This window comes from Cynoglossus semilaevis, chromosome 1 (assembly GCF_000523025.1).
Source record: "Cynoglossus semilaevis isolate Cse_v1.0 chromosome 1, Cse_v1.0, whole genome shotgun sequence".
Taxonomy (NCBI): Eukaryota; Metazoa; Chordata; class Actinopteri; order Pleuronectiformes; family Cynoglossidae; genus Cynoglossus; species Cynoglossus semilaevis.
The window spans coordinates 18,327,583-18,345,471 of record NC_024307.1 but is presented as its reverse complement, the minus strand read 5'-3'; the positions used below and the strand labels follow the sequence as shown (position 1 = coordinate 18,345,471).

Here is a 17,889-nt window from a genome sequence, read left to right as displayed (position 1 = left end):
CACCACTGTCCAAAAGGGAACGAGGCCCCGTAGGCGTTGGAGTCCACACACTGCTTCATGTTACTGCACCACATACACTCCGAGCTGCTGCTGGTGCACTCGGTGCACGTGGACCTCAGAGCGCACGGCGTACGACACTGTTTGGCACTGTGATTGGCTGCGGAAGGAGAGGTTTGAGGTCGGGGTCAGAACTGTGTGTTTGTTTATCTGGAACACTCTTGATATAAACTCTGAACTCTGCAGCAGGATTAAAGAACGTGACTCCACCTGGTCGTTCACAGAGGCTGCCGTTCACAGGGTTGATGCAGGACTGAGCCTTCAGCCCACTGGACGCTGCTTCAGCCAGGTAACCACAGAAGCCAGCATCGCTGGGTTCCCCAGGCAGCCACTGGAGCGTGGTGTTGGTGAATGGGGACATGTCCTCCCAGCACCAGTACGACACGTTTATCTTACGAAGACCAACCCAGGGAGTCACACTGGCCTTGTACTGGTAAAAAGGTAAAAGGAATTTACATATAGTGATTTTATTTCACCAATTTTATCGAGGTCAAACTAGAAACAAAGTGGAAACAGAGCGGAAAATAGACCTGAGGAAACAAAATAAAGTTGTGGCCTGGCTACACTAGTACTGTAAACCAGGACAGTCCAAGCTAAAGTTGGTGCTGACCTTTAGGGTACATTATTGCCACCTACTGGCTGGTCTGTGTGCATTAGTGTTACCAGTGACAAAGGTATAGGGACAGGTGGGATTAGAAGTGTTTTCTAAATTTGGATTTTGTTTGTAATCAAATAGTTGTCCTTAAGCTGTTGACATCCCAGCCCTGATTTAAAAACATTAGACCAGGCATGGGCAAACCTTTTGACCCGCGGGCCACAATTGTCCTAAAAATTGAACAGGGGGTCAGGATCAGACCGGGTGTTCGTGTGAACTAAGATAAATGACATGTAAAAGTCATCCATAAAGACTAAAATGCTTTTATCATTTTCTACGACATCTATCGGTGAAACGTGGGTACTGCAGAGGAGTATGATGAGAATCTAACAATAAATTATATAATTTGGAAACGTTTTGTGGGCCGGATTAAAAAGCTGAATGGGCCTCATCCGGCCCCCAGGCCTTAGTTTGCCCATGCCTGCATTAGACCAAAACATTTGGAGAATATTGCAGGACCAAAGAAACTTTGATTTGGGGTCTTCTGGTTTGGGGACATGTCTGTAAGAGACAAGGACAGAGACTGAAAACCAAAGACTTTCTGTCTCCTCCACAGAGGAATGACAGAAGAAAACCCTCCATCTCTGGAGGAGGCTGGAGGAATGTGGGGAGTTAAGAAGCACTCTCTCCACTGCTGAAGACTGATGTGATGTTTGTGTGAAAATCAATGAGCAGGACACATTTTAATAGCTCTCATTTTCAGGGTGCCGGTGAGAAACAACAAAGAGAGCAGGAATCTGTGGCAGAGATTCGTCTTCAGCGCTGACATCAATTTAACTGCTCTGACACACGGGCAGTAAAAAGTGTTTAAGTGGCGGCAACCTGAGAGACGGTTATCAGTCCAATCTCTAATCAATGTCCACACTGCTGCTGCTGATGCCATAAATGCTGCTGCTTGAAGTGCTGCTGCTTCTGCTGCTACATGAGCGGTAATGTAAACAAACAGAGCTCCGGATCCCAGCGCCTGCACTGAAAAGAGTGTCTATCTGAGGGTTTTCTGCATCTCTGGGATTGATTGATTATGTCTGTTAAAGGTTGGAGCAGCTAAACAACAGCCGCCATGTCAATACAAACATGAAGGATGATTTGTTCAACAGTGAACAGTCTCAGTCAGTGTAAAACAAGACTGATGGTTTATCTGCCGCGTTTTATAAAAGCTGCTGAGATGTAATGGTTTCCTGCTGTTGAAGACGTGGGCAGCTGATACTGTTCTGTGGATCTAAATCAATTCATCATTAATAACCACAGACTAAAGTTAGAAACAAAGCAGTGAGAGTCACCGGGTGGGGGAGTGGGAACACGCCCTAGACAATTCTACTATCCATCACAGGATCAGTTTAGAATTCCCAATTTGCATGTTTTTAGACTGTGGGATGAAGCTGGAATACCTGGAGAACACCTCCCACCATCATACACACATGCTGGGAGAACAGGGAACTACATGCAGAAAGACCAGCAGTTGGAGTTGGGGATCAACACAAAAAACCTTACTGCCACCTTGTGGCCATTGGCTCAGTTTGAGCTATTCACAGTTAATAATTTCATGTCTAGACTCTGTGCAGTATTATTTATGTATTTCTGTTTATGTTTGTCACTTCAATAGTGTTTATATTTGTATTTACCTTATAGTTTATAATTAGCACAATTTTGTTTTGCACCAGTTATATATTTATACATATATGTATATCCATACCTCAAATTAGTTACTCATAGCCTACAAGTTGTGTACTGTGTACTCAGATTTCGTTGTCAGTCTCACTGTTTTTTGTGTTTCTGTGCAATGACAAAGTCCTTAGAGCAAGACCTCTACCCCAGAGGTCATGACCTTTACTAAACACAGGTCAGTCTCATGTCAGACAACATACTCCTGGACTAGCTGCCAAGATAAAAAATAAATTGATAGAACTAAAATCAAGATCAAGATCAAACTCTGAGACGGAGCTTAGAGAATATCTGACCAAACCCACCACAGCTAACCCTGCTCACAATATCATTACAAGGGCAAAGTAACAGTTACACCTCCACTTTGGTCTTACCACCATGCTCATGATGTGCAGCTCCTTCAAGACAAAGTCCACCTTCTTCTGCGAGGTGAGCGAAGCCAGAACAGCGTTGTGACCCCTACAGGCCAGTTTGGCGTTGTCATACGAGTCCTTGGCAGTGATGAACTTCAGACAGGAGTTTCCCACCAGGTGCCAACTTTCACCACAGACGTTTTCTGGAACAGTGTGAGAGGGAACAGTTGTCCTTCATCATAATCTTAGAGCAGAGTTTCCTCCTGACTGAGGATGTAGGTGCATGTCCACACATATGTCGGTCTGGTGGAAGTGCCGTGGAATAAGGTTTGTGTTTGTGTTTCTCACCTGGCAGAGAAATACACTCCTGGTTGCGTGAATCCCACTGACAGTTCTGATCCACAGCACAGCTCTTACAGCTGGTTTTCTTGTTACACACATATGAAGGGTTGTCTCTAGGGCAAACCTCGCCTTCTGCTATCGCCCCCTGGGGGAAGGATGTGCAAATGAACAGCTGTGAGCCTATTCAAACAATGTGGAATTATTATAATGATTGTTTACTGAGACTGTTTCATTAATTATACAGTGTTTAAATAATGATCTGTGTGTGTCCATGTGTGTCTCTGTGTGTGCCAGTGCCTGTGTACAGTGTCTGACCTGGGCTGAGGTGCAGTTATCAGTGCCTGTGTCCACTGTCCGGTGTCTGACCTGGGCTGAGGTGCAGTTACTGCTGACAGAAGCACACTGAGCTGAACACCACTGACAGCCGTTGGTGTTGGAGGTGCAACTGTAACAGTCGTTGTACTGATCACAGCGTTCGCTGTCTGTATCTGTTGAGAGTACGACCAGAAGAAGAAGAAAAACAATACAGTCAAACGTTGATGTTCAAACACAGACATGTTCTCTTCAAAGTCTGATGGTGACACCATACACTCTCCACAGTTCATCAGTCTTTTAATCCAGATCCCTCGTCACTTCTTTAACTTTTCAGTTGTTGGTTTTTTTTCTGCTGTGTCAAACTGAGGTGATTTAACATCCAAAAAGAAACAACAGAGCTCAGACTCTCTCTGGTATTAAATGTGGTTTAAAGATATTCAGAGGAGCAGATTCCATCTGCCCGAGTCTGTGTTTGTTAGACGACAGCAGCAGAAAAAAAAAAAAGAGCCAACATTTGAAGAAAGTCATGATTTTCTGGTGACAAATGACAAAAGGCAAATAGAAGGACAATTCTCAGAGGCAGGTGGAACAAGACCTGAGTGATGTGTCCTTCAGAACCTCAGCCTCTCACTGTCACGCTCGCACACAGACACACGGTCACCACAGTGTCTGTCAGTGAGCTGCCGTCTCATCAGACCTCAGATCAGATGTAGAGAAACAAGAACCTGCGTGTGGACCTACATGATCTGGTGCTGCAGGACGCAGGGATCTGCTGCAGATCCAGTCCTGAGCTGCTTCCTTCCCAGGGCAGACAGACTCCCTGAGTACTGTTCCACACACACTGGATACCAGGCGCCGCCTGATTGCATGTGTGAAGAGTTTCGAAGGCTGCGCAGCTTGGGGAGGTGTAGATCAGGAGGTCACTGAGGAGGAGGCTGTTGAAGCCTCCAAACACATACATCATTCTGTGAAGCAGAAAAACTGTTGTCACCGTCACATATTGTCAACAACACAGTTTTTGTGATAATTCTCATGGTAATAATTATAGCTGACATTTTATATTTATAAAATATTTTGAGGCTCCACTTGTCGGGACAGATCGTTAAATATATTTTGGCTGAAGTGTTCTGCTGGTTTGGGCAGCATTAGTTGTTTTTTCAGCTATCTTTCATGTTTCTTTGTGTCAGCTTCTGACTAGCCTTTCAGAGGGAGAACATTATTTTGATGGAGAATACAATACAGTCACACAGTCATTTCTGTGGTTCTTTTTTCATATCTCAAACGGGAAGAAATCTGTCAGACAGCTATCAGTGAATAAAATACTCCTGTAATTTTCAGGCACTTCACTCCACTTAAACACAAGAGAAGAGAGAAAAGAAATAATACACCCCAACTTCAGTGATTTTAAGTTTTTTCTGTGAACTAGTGCTGAATACTTACCCGTCGTTAATAACAGCAGAGTGTCCAAATCTGTTGACGTCACTGAAGAGTTCAGGTCGAGGCAGAACCGTCCATTCATCACAGGCTGCAGTCAGAAGAAGACACGCAGAGGTAAGCTGCTGAGGCTGCTGCTCTAACACTTTAATCAAAAACACATTCATTCTTTAACTGTTACTAATGGTCAGTCAGACTCTAACAGCTCGTTTGCAGCTGCCAATCAAAAACACAGAAGTGAGGAACCAGGAGGGTCCACAAATCAGGGGGAGAATACAGCGAGGAGTGACTCCTTCTGACAGGTCAGAATTCAATATGTTTGATCTCACTATGAACCCAAGCAAAGAGCTCAGTGGTGGACACAAACTGCCTAAGGGTTTATTCTAAAATATATTATATATCCAATATATTTAAGATATAATATCTTTAAATATCAAAAGTGTGTCTAAACGTTGACCCTAGTCAAGCAATTGCATTTGGACGGCTGTAGTCCGGACTGAAGCTACAATTATTCTTAATGCATGTCATCAAAAAACACATCATTTATATTATAGACATTTGGTTTCCTTCTGGGAGAATTCTTAACATTTTTCACATATGTTTAGACATTTACTATAGTGTTTTGAAACTCTTTTTTTTTTCTTAAGCCATTGTTAGCATCAGTATTTTCTGTCAAGCCCTCCTCTCCTCTCCGTAGGTGAGGATGGAGGGATAGACCTCTTTGTCAATTTATATACATTAAAATGTAAAATAGACAGTTTTTGAACAAAGGTCTGTCTTTTATTCTCATCAGTCTGTCTCTGTCCATGGTTCTGAACATCTATGATGAATATTGATGAGCACCTCCCTTGGCTGTTTATTCATGTTTGTGAAGTTGGTGGAATGTGAAATGTAAATTACAGGTCCATTAAGCTGTGGTGTAACTCCTGAATGTAATCATTCATTAACTTATTAACTCTGCTCTGATCACACATTTATCCCTGGCTACAGCGGTGGCTTGTGTGTCAGACTGTCAACACAACAGTACGTGGAAACTGCAGACTAAAGAGTCTATGGAGAACAGGAGGACACTCAGCAGACTCCTGTGGACATGTGTGAGTCTCCCCTCTTCAACACACTACACAGATGCAGTGGAGCACAGACCTTGCTGCTGTACTGACTGGCGCTGATCATCTTTTCTAGATCATTTCTAGATCAACATCTTATCACTTCTAGAACAGTGTTTGACAAAACGGCTGCCTTGACTTACTGACTGATTGTTTTCTGTTTTTTCATCCTTTTTTTTTTACTCTCTTTACTGTTGTTTTGCCATTATCTTCCAAAATATTCTAGCAGGCGGCTGTGACATTAAATGTACCCTTTGAAAACAAAATCTGGTTTTCTTTCTACTACTATTTGGACAACAAACACACGACAAAAATCATCATTCTGATAGAGGCGGTCGTGTTTGGAGCGGTACATTAATAAGCAAACACTGCCCTCTGCTGTTACTCAGTGCCTACTGCAGCTCTAAAACACCAGAACGACCTTGAAATGTTCACGCTCTGATCCAGTTCTGCTCATTACAGTCGAGGTGATGGAGCTTTAGCGGGTCATCTCAAACATTATCACGGTAGTTTATCTTTTTCATCTCTAGATGTTTGATAAACTGACTGAAATTTTTGGCCGAGTCTAATTTTCAATGGGCAGCATATACTGTAGTTCTTCAGAGCACAATTTTATTCTCATTCTCAACTACTAATTATGAAACATTTCCCACAATCTCAGGTTCTCCGAGTGTGTGTCTGTATCACAGACCGTGTGTGTTTGTGTGTGTGTTACTGACCCAGACTGTATGTCACAGACCGTGTGTGTGTTACTGACCCAGACTGTATGCCAGGAAGTCAGAGGAGAAACACTTTGCTCCATGGCTCATGGACGTGTCATTGTGTGTGTTTCCTCCAAACACCAACATGGTTCCGCTGACAATCACTGCTGTGTGAAGGTAACGGAAAAACCCACTGTCCCTCAGAATGGTCCTGCAGAGAGAAGCAGAAATAAAGAACATTAAATGACTTTTAAAACCTATAGCCAAAGATCAGTGTTTTATCTACTAGGTTCAACTGCACTGTCAGAGAATGAGTCCTGGTATGAGTCCCTGTGTGTGTCTGTACATGTGTCACTTCACCAACTCACCACTTCTTCCTGTCCACATCCAGTTTGTACAGGTCTCCAGCCAGGCCGTATTTAGTGGCACTAAAGGCTTTGTATCCTCCGTGTGTGTATATGGATCTGGTACCAGGATCAAACACACTGCTGTGACCATAACCACCCTGGACCAGGGCACCGTCTGTAGGAACCATACTCCATGTGTTCAAAGCTGCACAGAAACACAGAGATCAGTGCCACTCAGGAAGAATAATCAAACACAGAACCAAACGGCCAAACCAATATTATTCAAACAAATAGTTTTTCTAGGTAGCTCAAAGGGAACTTTCGAGGGATTGATACAGTTTGTCTGTCTGTGTGTTTCTCTTTATTCATCCGTCCATCCAGCATGTAGCTTTAACCAGCCAATTCAGACTTATGATGATCCACCTGTCTTTTCAACATCTCTTCCAATTGTACAGCAGTTCATTCACTCCAAGTATCTTAAAACTAATAACTATTCTGTTTTTTTGTTTTTATCTGGTGTGACTGTGTGTGTGAGGTTGTTCTTACCCAGATTGTATTCGTGGACCTGGCTGATGTATCCGTACAGAGGACAGTGTCCAAACAGAACCAACATGACGGGACTCCCTCCCTCCTGGAGAGGAGGAATGATGTGAGCAGAGTGACCAACCACAGCATACTGTTCCTTAGACCTGGGGCTGAGGAGAACCCAAGTCTGGTTCTGGATGTAGAAAACCCAGAGTTGACTGGACACGTTCCCCGTGGAGTCGATTTTTCCTCCGTACATGTAGATCTTTCCCTGGAGAGAGGAGAGAGAAGTGAAACAGAGGAAAAGGAAAATAACTTGGGAGCTGATATTCAAATGACCAGGTTAAATGACTGACAGTGAAAACGTTGAAAATATATTTACTCATATAAACTGAAGATACTTTATATATACATTATATGTCGGGGTGCTTTGATTAAACCAATTTACCGAACAGTTTTAATTCACACAGTATTTGGTCACTACTACATCTATATTCTATGTCATTATATTTGTGCTTTAGTTATTTTCAGTTTAATTATTTTAAATTTTAATTCAACTATTCATTTTGGATTTTTGGAACTTTTAAATCATCACATGGAACTAAAGTTTTATCTCAGTGAAAATGTTACTTCAAAACACTAGAAATATTATGAAAGTTTATATAAATATTATGAAATAATACTATGAAATATTATGAAATACCCTTTTTTACTGTGTATTTGTTCCAAACTTCCTCAGCTAATCAAGAATACATGAAACAAGTCTTCGGCTGATTGACAGTTTAAAGACTTAAAGATGTGAATTTGTGGACTGGTCAGTCATCCAGGTCTTCTCATCAGAACATAGCTAACATAACATAACATAAAGGGCAATTGGACGGAGTAAGTTTTTTTTTTCTTCAGTTCAGTTCAGCTACTTTAGTTGGGTTTAGACAGAGTGAAGATACTGAACCCCAGTGCACGTGCACACACCTCCTGTCAGTACACATACCTCATGAAGAGCCAGTGAGTGTCCGTATCGTGGAGTAACAGCGTTGACAGAAGACTGAAGGTTCAACCACCTCCTGCTGCTCAGGTTAAACCTGCATGAAAGAAAACAGTCACAAGGTCAGAGACCAAACAGCTGATTTAAGGACATGCGATCCAATCAATCCAGTAGACAACCAGTCCAACTGTTTACATTATTTCTTGAAAAATGAAAATGTTTATTCATCCATTGTTTGCCACTATTGAGCATCTTTTTGGGCTGTAAAAAAAACCCAGATACTGGGGGAAAACTTTCAAACTCCACAGGGAAAGATCAACCGTAGACTGGACTTATGACCCAGTGACCTTCTGGATGTAGATAGTGATATTTACCACCGTATGACACGTTTACAGTACTAGATTTAGACTCATGGATAGGACTTTTAAACGTGTACTCAGCACCACCTACACACAGGAAAGAGGAAACGTTTCCTGACAAACAGTGAATAGCAAAAAAGAGCCAGGAGAATTTAAAGGACCAGTTCAGAGTCCATTTGTGAGCGTGCTGTGAAGATGTTTCAGGACAGTCTCTCATCTGAATATGTCAGAGAGATAAAAATAAATGGACTATAATAAAGTGGGTGGAACCCTCTGGAATCAGGACAGAAATTAATTAGACGCCGCGCTCTGACAGGAAACTGTTTAACCACAGAAAGATCTAAAGGCAGAGAGCAGAATCTGTCTGGGTGGAGCTCAGGCTCAAACCCCAGACCAGACTGTCATTTATGGGCTTTAATGACAGCCTTCAGTCAGGTCCAGACAGTTTCCTGTTTCTGCCTTCTATTGGCCCAAGAGAGTCAGGTGGTTCTTCCTTCTCCTGGCAATATTAAGACGCCGTGTTCTGTCAGTCAGACCCTCACAGAGAAGAGCACTTACGCTTTGACCATCTGATAGTCGGAGGTGTTGAAGACGTAGCCTCCCACCACCCACATGACTCCCTGATCCACCACGGCCTTGTGGGAGGCTCTGGCCAGTCCAGGCTCAGTGAACTCCTCCCTGCCCCAGAAGGAGGAGTTGGCAGGAGTTGGTACAGAACAGTCTGGACCTGGGGAGAAACCAAAACCGTACAATCACAACTCTGCAGTAGAATAAAAAAAGTGAGGAACCGATATTCTTCATCAAACCAGACGGCTCCTGCTCTGATACTGAACACAGAAATAAAATGCTGGCTGCAGAGGCCAAACGTGAAAATCAGTCGCAGCCTCAGAGGAGGAGGAGCAAAAAGAGGAGGACAACCGGCTCACCTTGCCACCCGGTCTTGCAGACGCAGGTCTTGTTTTGACAGTGACCTCGATCAGGAGAACCACATTGGGTCTGACAGTAGGGGGTGTCACAGGCTTCACCTTTCCAGGAGTCTTCACACTCACAGTAAACCTGACCTCCAGATGGCCCCACACGACACTCACCGCGGCCAGAGCAGTTGTTGGGACACATGTTCATCCTGGAAGGAAGGCAGGGGGAGAACAGAAAGAGTGAGACGGAACTGTTCCAGAACCAGTAGACCTGGGTGTTAGCCAAGAGGGTCATGGGAAAAATATAACATCTTCATTGGGCTGAGAGAAAGGCTAAGATGACAAATCGTTGAGGGTCAGCTCCAGGTTCATGGTACCACACAGTCTTCTGGACTACTGTTCTATCTGGTCAGAGCTCCTGAATGACGGAGATGTATAATGGTGAGTGGAGACCCACCTGTAGGAGATGTGGAAGCCCGTCAGGTTGTAGGCAGCATCACTGAAGAAATGCAGCAGTGCATAGCCGGACTGCGACACCACCTCTGGAACCGTTTCATTCCCATAACGCTCAGGAACAATGAGGCCACTGGGAGAGGAGAGGAACAGGAACCGGTCATGAATGTTTATCTGTAGAATGAGCTTCTGTTCTACTGGGGGTTCCCTTCACTGTAGTCTGACAGAGGTTTACTAAACCAGAGCATAGAGAAGGTCCTGTACCTGAAGGCAGCCAGCAGTGGAGCGTAGATGGAGTCTCCGTCGTAGACATAGAGATGATCCCAGCTGCACTCAGTGGCAAAGTGATTGAACCTCAACCTCAAAATGGTGTTGGGTCTGAAAGAGTTAAAATACACGTTTACCCTTTATTATGTTCGCTTCATAAACAAAACTGGACTATATGACCAAGTCAACATCAACTGGCTCACTACAGCCTGCCGAACAGTCCGATACGGCTGGTGACTGGATTTCAACAAACGTCTAATAATAATGTTATACCAGGAACACAGAGGTGGCCCTGCGACAAACATAGTTGGAGACCCCTGACATATGTTCTAACAGCTCGACCTTAAATCTTGGCAAACACTTTCTTCTTCAGAGTCTGAACAGCTGAGTGGAACTCTTCATCATCAAGTTCCATCTGTTGGATTACCTTCTAGTTGTTTTGGGTCTAACAGTTTGTTAGGGTTACACAGAGAACACAGCTGTTTTGGCTAATTTTGTAATACTTTAGATCATTTTTAGTTGACAATCATGAAATCTATTATTCTCAGGGTTGTTCATATGCTCTTAACACACAAATTGTACATACAACCCTTGGCTACCAGGGATGGAAAGGGAGGTGGGGGAAGTACTGACTTGAAACTGAGGTATCTCAAATAATCGGAGCATTTGGGCCACGGGCTAAGACTGCTGCAAGACTCCGATGAACGGAAACATGGAGAGTACTGTAAAGTACCACTTAAATGTAGTGCACACCAACGATGCAGGCAAATCACTTTAAATAGAACCTTTTAGAACCATGTCGTATTGCACTGTGGCTTACTGACTTTGCAATAAAGGTTTTACAATTTTAATAGTTTCCCAGAACTATATATTTTTTTAAATATCCAAAACATAGTTGTGTGTGACTCGACTCAACAGAAAAACCGAGATCCATTTGTGTGAGATGTGGTTATTTGAAAGACAGAGAAGCAGCTCTCTAGATGTTTTTACTTCTCAAACAGTGACTCCATCCTCTCTCCTCCTCCACTGCAGACTAACAGCAGCTTGGAGAACCTCTAATAAAGAAGCAGTGTTAGGCTGAGTGGTGAATCATTCATGTAAAATAAACAGTGAGCCTGGAGGAATGACAAGCATAAACATAGACACATGCACACACACACACACACACACACACAAAGGAGATCAGAGATGACCTCACATGTGACGTCACAGAGTTTGAGCTCGGGTCAGATCAGGACAAAAACACTGCAAAAACAATGCTGAGCCACTTCACTGCAGACAGGGATTAAAATGAGGATCTGGGTTTTCAGTGAGATTTCTAGATTCTAACAGATTTAGTCTGTGGAAGAGTTCTCTGATGAGGCTTATGACGTCAACAACACAGAGAGTCAACAGTCAGCCTCAGCTTCTGGAAACACATGACTTCCGGCCTTTGACCAGTAAAGAACTTACAGAAAAATAAAAACTAAAAAAGGCTGAGAGTCACAAAATATTGTCTCTTTTAGCCTGAGGTTTTTAATCATCATCCTTCTCCTCTTTCTCCTCCTCCTCCTCCTGCTTGGCTCAGCTGTGTTTTATTTGTTTAGCCCACTTCACATGAATTAACAGAGCTGTCTGAGTGACTGTGATCATGTCAATGTGTTTCAACAAAGTGTTTCCCAAAGACTGGCTCTAGATCCACAGAGGGGTCACAGGAGGGCTGTGTGTCAACAAAAACATCGTCAGTGGAAAAGTGAAATACTTAAAGATGAGGGAAAATGTCAATAGATAAAAGATCAAATCAGCCAAGGTGAATATTAATGGTTAGCTCAGATTTAGCTAAAGGTTAACCACCAAAACTTATGAAAAAAAAAACTCTAGGAATTATAATAATTACATTTTAAATTACAGGATTAAAAATGTGGAATGTGTCTGATTCTGCATCAGTCCTGCAGGGTTTCTGAACAAAATGGGGAGAACTGTGATTTTATTAGATGTTATTCTCTTGATTCTTCTTGAATCTAAACGTTTCCTTTAAGATTAAGATTCTGATCCGACCTGATCCAAGATCTGTTTTAATTTGGTTTGGTCTTGACTGGTCTGATGGAATCATAGATCTGATAAGAAGTTCTGGACTCCTGCTTTACTCACTGTCCCTCTATGAGCCACGTGCACTTGGTCTTGTATTTGTAGTTTCCTGGTCCATCAGTCAGAAAACCAGAAGGTCCAGTCAACCTGGAGACAGAAAGAGGAAGTCATACATGTAAATAATGTGGTTTTGAAGCACTTCTACATGAAACACATGCACATGTAACCTGGAACAGGATGACACTCAGACTGTTGTTTTTTCAAACCACTGTCGGTAACCTGGAACGGTCCGACACTGAGCTGGCTGTTCTATAGGGACACAGATGCTCATACACAACAACATTGTTGTCACACAGGAGGCAGCAGCAAGTAAACAGACAGGCACTCTCACACACACACACAGGGTTGAGAAATCAGCAGCAGAGGGTCACCAGTGATCTCTGTTTTTGTTTGTCTTCTCCTACTGTCCCATCAGGTCTGTGCTCCTGTTCATAACAGACCTGTGAGTCCAGCTGCAGAGAGGTGACTGGTTTACAACCCAGACTGCTGGACTCTGTCCCAGAACTGCATTTAAACTTCTTGTTGACTCTACAACTGCCTGAGTCCAGAGCCTGAGCTGCTCTGGCCACACACCACGCACAACAGCAGCACAACAGCAGCACAACACAAAAACAACAACCATTTAAATAAAATGAATCCTGCAGCCATGTTGCTGAAGTCCCTGAAACCTTTAACTTTTTCCCTGTCATTTTTATCTTTGACTTTATTCATTTAGTTCATTTTTTGTACCACTTTTTGTTAATTTCTCCTTTCCCCAATCTATCTGACTTGTTCTTACTCCTTGATGGCCAAGGTAAACTGGTGATGGAGGTGGTGTACAGCTCCAGTGATCAATGGCAGCTCTTCACTCTAACCTGCAGGTTAGCCAATTATACAAAAAAAATGAATGCAAGTCAGCCATAAAAAGTGGTTCATTCCACAACAGCACCCGTGCGTCAATCCACTCGTATCTCGATTGCATTTTCCCCAATAAACAATAACTAAAAACTATCATAACTTCGGTGGCCAAAAACTCTGTGCATCCCTAGTAAAAATGTCCCCAAAGTCCTGTCTTTCATTGTGCTCCACTGACCCAAGAATGTTTGGATGAGATGAAATACAAGAGCAGAGGTGAAACCACAAATTTTAGACCATGATCAGGACTAACTGATAAACCAGAGTCTTTGTCTGCTGTGTTGGACCAGTCACAGTCAGTTCAGACCATAAATGCTTCAAGATCCAGAATCACAGTCAGATTCACAGCACCAGGCAATAAAACCTGTTTTCATCATTGTGAAGTTTCAGTCATAAAAACCACTTTATCTGGACCTGAGCAACAATCATTAAGGCAATCGAAACACCTGTACATTCATAAACCTGCATGTCTGCACTGGTATGGTCTGGTCTACAGTCTGGAAGCACAGTGAACACAGGTACAACATCAGTACAGACCCCCAGCTACAACATAGAACATCAGTGCTGTGGCTACAGCCCACAGAGACCAGAGTTCCTCATTCACACGTACACAACGCAGGATATAACTGATGTAAATCTTCACACAAATGTCATCAGACCAGAGTTTTTCTGTCAGCAGACCTGACAGGACAGAAACAGGATTAGTTGTCTCAGTGCTTTTATTGGTCCTACTCAGAGGCCACAGGTCACAGAGGACGAGTTTAATAAAAAAAGAGTTTAATATTTAATTTGATCTGAACACTGAACTAGACTTGGGTGACTTTAAATCAAAATACGCCTTGTGTGGTCCACAAACACCTTATTTAAAAGCTGGCTTATAAAAGATATAAAGAAATCACTAGAATTGTTTCAAAAGAAGCAAATGTAACACTATTTTTATTGTGGAAAGAAGCTAAGGGTTAGATTAAAATAGCTTAAAAAATACTAAATTCTTTCTTTTTTTTATTGTTGTAGAAATGATGCTGAATGTGAGTTTCATTAGAAGCCTGATATTGTGCCCTGGTATAAACAAACAGACAACACACACAAATAAATAACATGTGTAAGGTTTGTTCCTGCCAACGTGTTCCTGTCCTGACAGAGAGGACAGTTGGTGAAGGAACATTTCCAGGAAATGGAGCCAGGAACACCAGAGAAGAAGAAAAGTGTGATGTGACCGACACAAGTGTAAACAAGAGACGAAACACTGACAACAGACAGCACAACAGAGAACACAACGCCTGTGTTTAAAGACATAAATGTGTTTGTGGCTATGTCCGACCATCCCGTTCAACAGATGGTTATTTTATTTGAAATGAAGTTTTTTCGTCTGGTCTGTGTCTTTGTCTCCTGACACTGTCCTTCATAAAACAGAGACAGACATGTCAACTCTTTGTGAATAACTGTCAGGCACTCAGTCCCTGCTTCAGCACCTAGTGGAACATTAACATGAACCTGCAGAAAGAGAGACAAAAACCTTCACAACCAGAACCACACACTGCACATACTGTACTGTACAGCCTCACCACCGCACAACCTGAAACACTGAACCTATCACAATGTACAACTTCCATACTGTACAATAGGGTTGTCACAAGAACCAATACATCAGTACAAAGTACCAACTCACAAAACATACATCAAAGCCTGTTTTTTTTTCTGGTTCCATCAGTACCAAATATTCACATTTCCCCTCCATTAGCTGTGTTGTTTCCTGGTGGAACTGATGGGGGCAGCATTCCCGTATGAGCACTGAGCAGTCGGTGCCGCCACCAAGGATGAACAACTGTGGTCTTTAAGAAATTCTAATTAGATTCCATGCAAACATATATTGAAACACAGCGATCTTAAATAATTGACAGTTTGAAACAGCTTTTAATAAAGTAATGAATTTTAAAGTTTTGTTTTTTTTTATCTTTATCACAGTCTAAAATTAGTGTAGAGAATCGTGGAAATTCGTATCGGTATCCACTACTGAAATTCTGGTATCGTGACAACCCTACTGTATAACCTCCAACACTAAACCCTACACATTAGACAACCTCAAATCCCAGACATCAGAGACTGGTCTAAAACATCAGTGCATCTCTCCCTTCCTCCTCCTCCTCCTCCTCCTCACTGTTGTCTTGGCTCTGATGGACCATCAGATCTCCATCAGAACTGACACTCTTACTGGTGTTCCATTTTCCCAGCTACAGCTTGGTTCTGTGAGGCAGCATTGTTTTTATGCTAAATAGAGTCAGACCAGGGACTGGTCTACCGACACCATGGGGTTGTTTCACATTTTCAACAAAAAACACGCTCTAACAGATTTGAATGCTTCACCTAGTGCACACGCACAAAAGAATGGACACCAAGATATGCCTTTTCCGGCCCATAAATTCACTATACCCCTGCTGAATAACTTTTATTCATTTTATCTTTTAAAACAGCAAAGGTCGTATATATAAACTTCTGAGATGCAGTTCACATATAACAGTGTGTGTTAATTATTATTGGTATAATGATGTGTTATTATTAATCCAATAGGTAGAATTCCCTCATCAGAAAAGTATACGGCGTATTACACAACAGGTATATCAATCCCATAGGTAGAATTCACAGACCAAAGTCTATTGAGAAAATCAGTGGTTTAATCAAACAGCAGCAACGGATCCACTGTTGCCTCCTGTGGCCAGTTAGTGTTACTATGGTATGTCTGAACAAATAATTTCCAACACTGAAATTTGTAACTTTGACTGACAACTGTCTCTGGGAGCTAACTTTGATTTGATTGTCCATGAGGTTTGGTGGGACACCACCAAGGATCTTCTCACAGTGAGATTGTCTGGTGAAGAACTCTGTCTAATGTTTGACTAATCGACCTGATGTTTGCCACTTGATAAAGCAATGAAGTTGGTTAAATATCAACTCCAGTCTCTAAATTACATTTCAAATCAAGCCCTGCTAAGGTATTTGCCGGTGTTGATTTGAAATGTAATTTAGAGACTGGAGTTGATATTTAACCAACTTCATTGCTTTATCAAGTGGCTGACAAACATCAGGTCCATAGTCAAACATTAGACAGTGGTGCAGACAGCTGACACTACATAACAACAACAACATCATCAGTGAGGGTTTTCTATCCACAGCAGACACTCTCCTGGTTTTTAACCACAGCTGTTTCCTGTAAAGAGGACACTCTTACACACACACACACACACACTACTGCTGCAGCTGAAGAACAGCTCAGCAGAACACTGGCCTCCATCTCACCTGCTCACATACAGTGCCCTCAGCACAGATGAAGCCACTGTTCTTCACCACTGACATTGATACTGCTGCAACAGCATCCACTGAGGTGCAGCAGCATCAAGCTTGTAACAATATGCAACCACCAAATTAATGGAAAACAAATAGAGGACACACACTCTGGAATCAGTCACTCTTTCACTCTCTCACTCGCTCTCTCTCTCTCTCTCTCTCTCTCTCATACACACACACACTCACATACACAAAAAGAGAGACAGACAAACAGACAGACATACAGACAGAGTGTGTGTCTGAGCTTTGTTCATGGTACGCTTTTCCCCGGTACCTGAATCGTCCTCCGCAGTGCTGGCACTGGTCCCCGACCCAGCCAGGGAAGCAGACGCAAGTCCCGGTGGCAGCGTTGCACCGTCCGTTCACACACACTTTGTCGCAGTCTTTAGCGTCGGTGGCAGCGGGTAGCGCGGACAGGAGGCCGGTGACAGAGAGCAGAAGAGCGGCGCCGAGCATCAGCAGGCTCCGGGAGCAGGAGCAGGCCTGCCGCGGAGCCCTGCACATTCTCTCACAGAAGATGGCTGCTTTCAGTCGGGGCTGACGCTCCGCCGCTGCGGCTGCTGCTGCGGGACAGAACCAGGGGCTGAAGCCGGTCTGGGGTTCACCTCAGCGGCGTGGGAGATACGGTTTTTAAGGGTCTAGTGTTGAGTTTGTCCATGCAGCCCCGAGCTCTCAGGTCGGCGAGTTTCCATCTTTGCTCCGTGTCTGTTCCTCTAGGACCGCAACAAGCCGCATATTGACACCAGGAAGTGACGACAGAAACCGGAAATGCGCAACTCGAAGAAGCCAGCGCGCCAAGAATTAAACCTAAATATTAAAAAAAATAAAACATCCTAACACATGAGCTAATCATTCGTAAATAATACCTTACTTTTGAAAAACAATTTAAAACAAAAATGATCGTTTAACTATTTAAATGTCGATTTAATTGCTTATAAGAAATAAATGAAATAAAACTAAGAATTCAATAATTTTACAGTTTTAGCTTAGGATGAGCAGATTGTTTTCCATAGGACACCATTTAAAAACAGTTCCACAAAAAGATTTTTAA

At 42.8% G+C, this 17,889-nt stretch overlaps 1 protein-coding gene across 6 annotated transcripts in view; it reads right to left on the bottom strand.

Annotated features, from left to right (window-relative positions):
* Positions 1–17,652, bottom strand: part of atrn (attractin) — a 52,469-nt gene extending 34,817 nt beyond the window's left edge. For 3 of the 6 annotated variants that reach the window (XR_003049607.1, XM_017037151.2, XM_017037159.2), the window contains exons 1-17: positions 17,113–17,650; positions 12,606–12,689; positions 10,473–10,586; positions 10,213–10,341; positions 9,768–9,964; positions 9,400–9,568; positions 8,489–8,579; positions 7,519–7,768; positions 6,994–7,177; positions 6,682–6,836; positions 4,825–4,909; positions 4,126–4,349; positions 3,436–3,557; positions 3,076–3,214; positions 2,749–2,930; positions 268–487; positions 4–157 (exon numbers count right to left, since the gene is read on the bottom strand). Coding sequence is in view for 5 of the 6 variants with exons in the window: in XM_017037151.2 (XP_016892640.1) it covers positions 4–157; positions 268–487; positions 2,749–2,930; positions 3,076–3,214; positions 3,436–3,557; positions 4,126–4,349; positions 4,825–4,909; positions 6,682–6,836; positions 6,994–7,177; positions 7,519–7,768; positions 8,489–8,579; positions 9,400–9,568; positions 9,768–9,964; positions 10,213–10,341; positions 10,473–10,586; positions 12,606–12,689; positions 17,113–17,342 (2,729 nt within the window). In the remaining variant the exon portion in view is untranslated. Of the gene's footprint in view, positions 1–3; positions 158–267; positions 488–2,748; positions 2,931–3,075; positions 3,215–3,435; positions 3,558–4,125; positions 4,350–4,824; positions 4,910–6,681; positions 6,837–6,993; positions 7,178–7,518; positions 7,769–8,488; positions 8,580–9,399; positions 9,569–9,767; positions 9,965–10,212; positions 10,342–10,472; positions 10,587–12,605; positions 12,690–17,112 lie in introns of all 6 variants that reach the window. The other 3 variants (XM_017037158.2, XM_025055228.1, XM_017037153.2) reach the window with 2 other exon arrangements.
* Between the last annotated feature and the right edge of the window lie 237 nt (positions 17,653–17,889).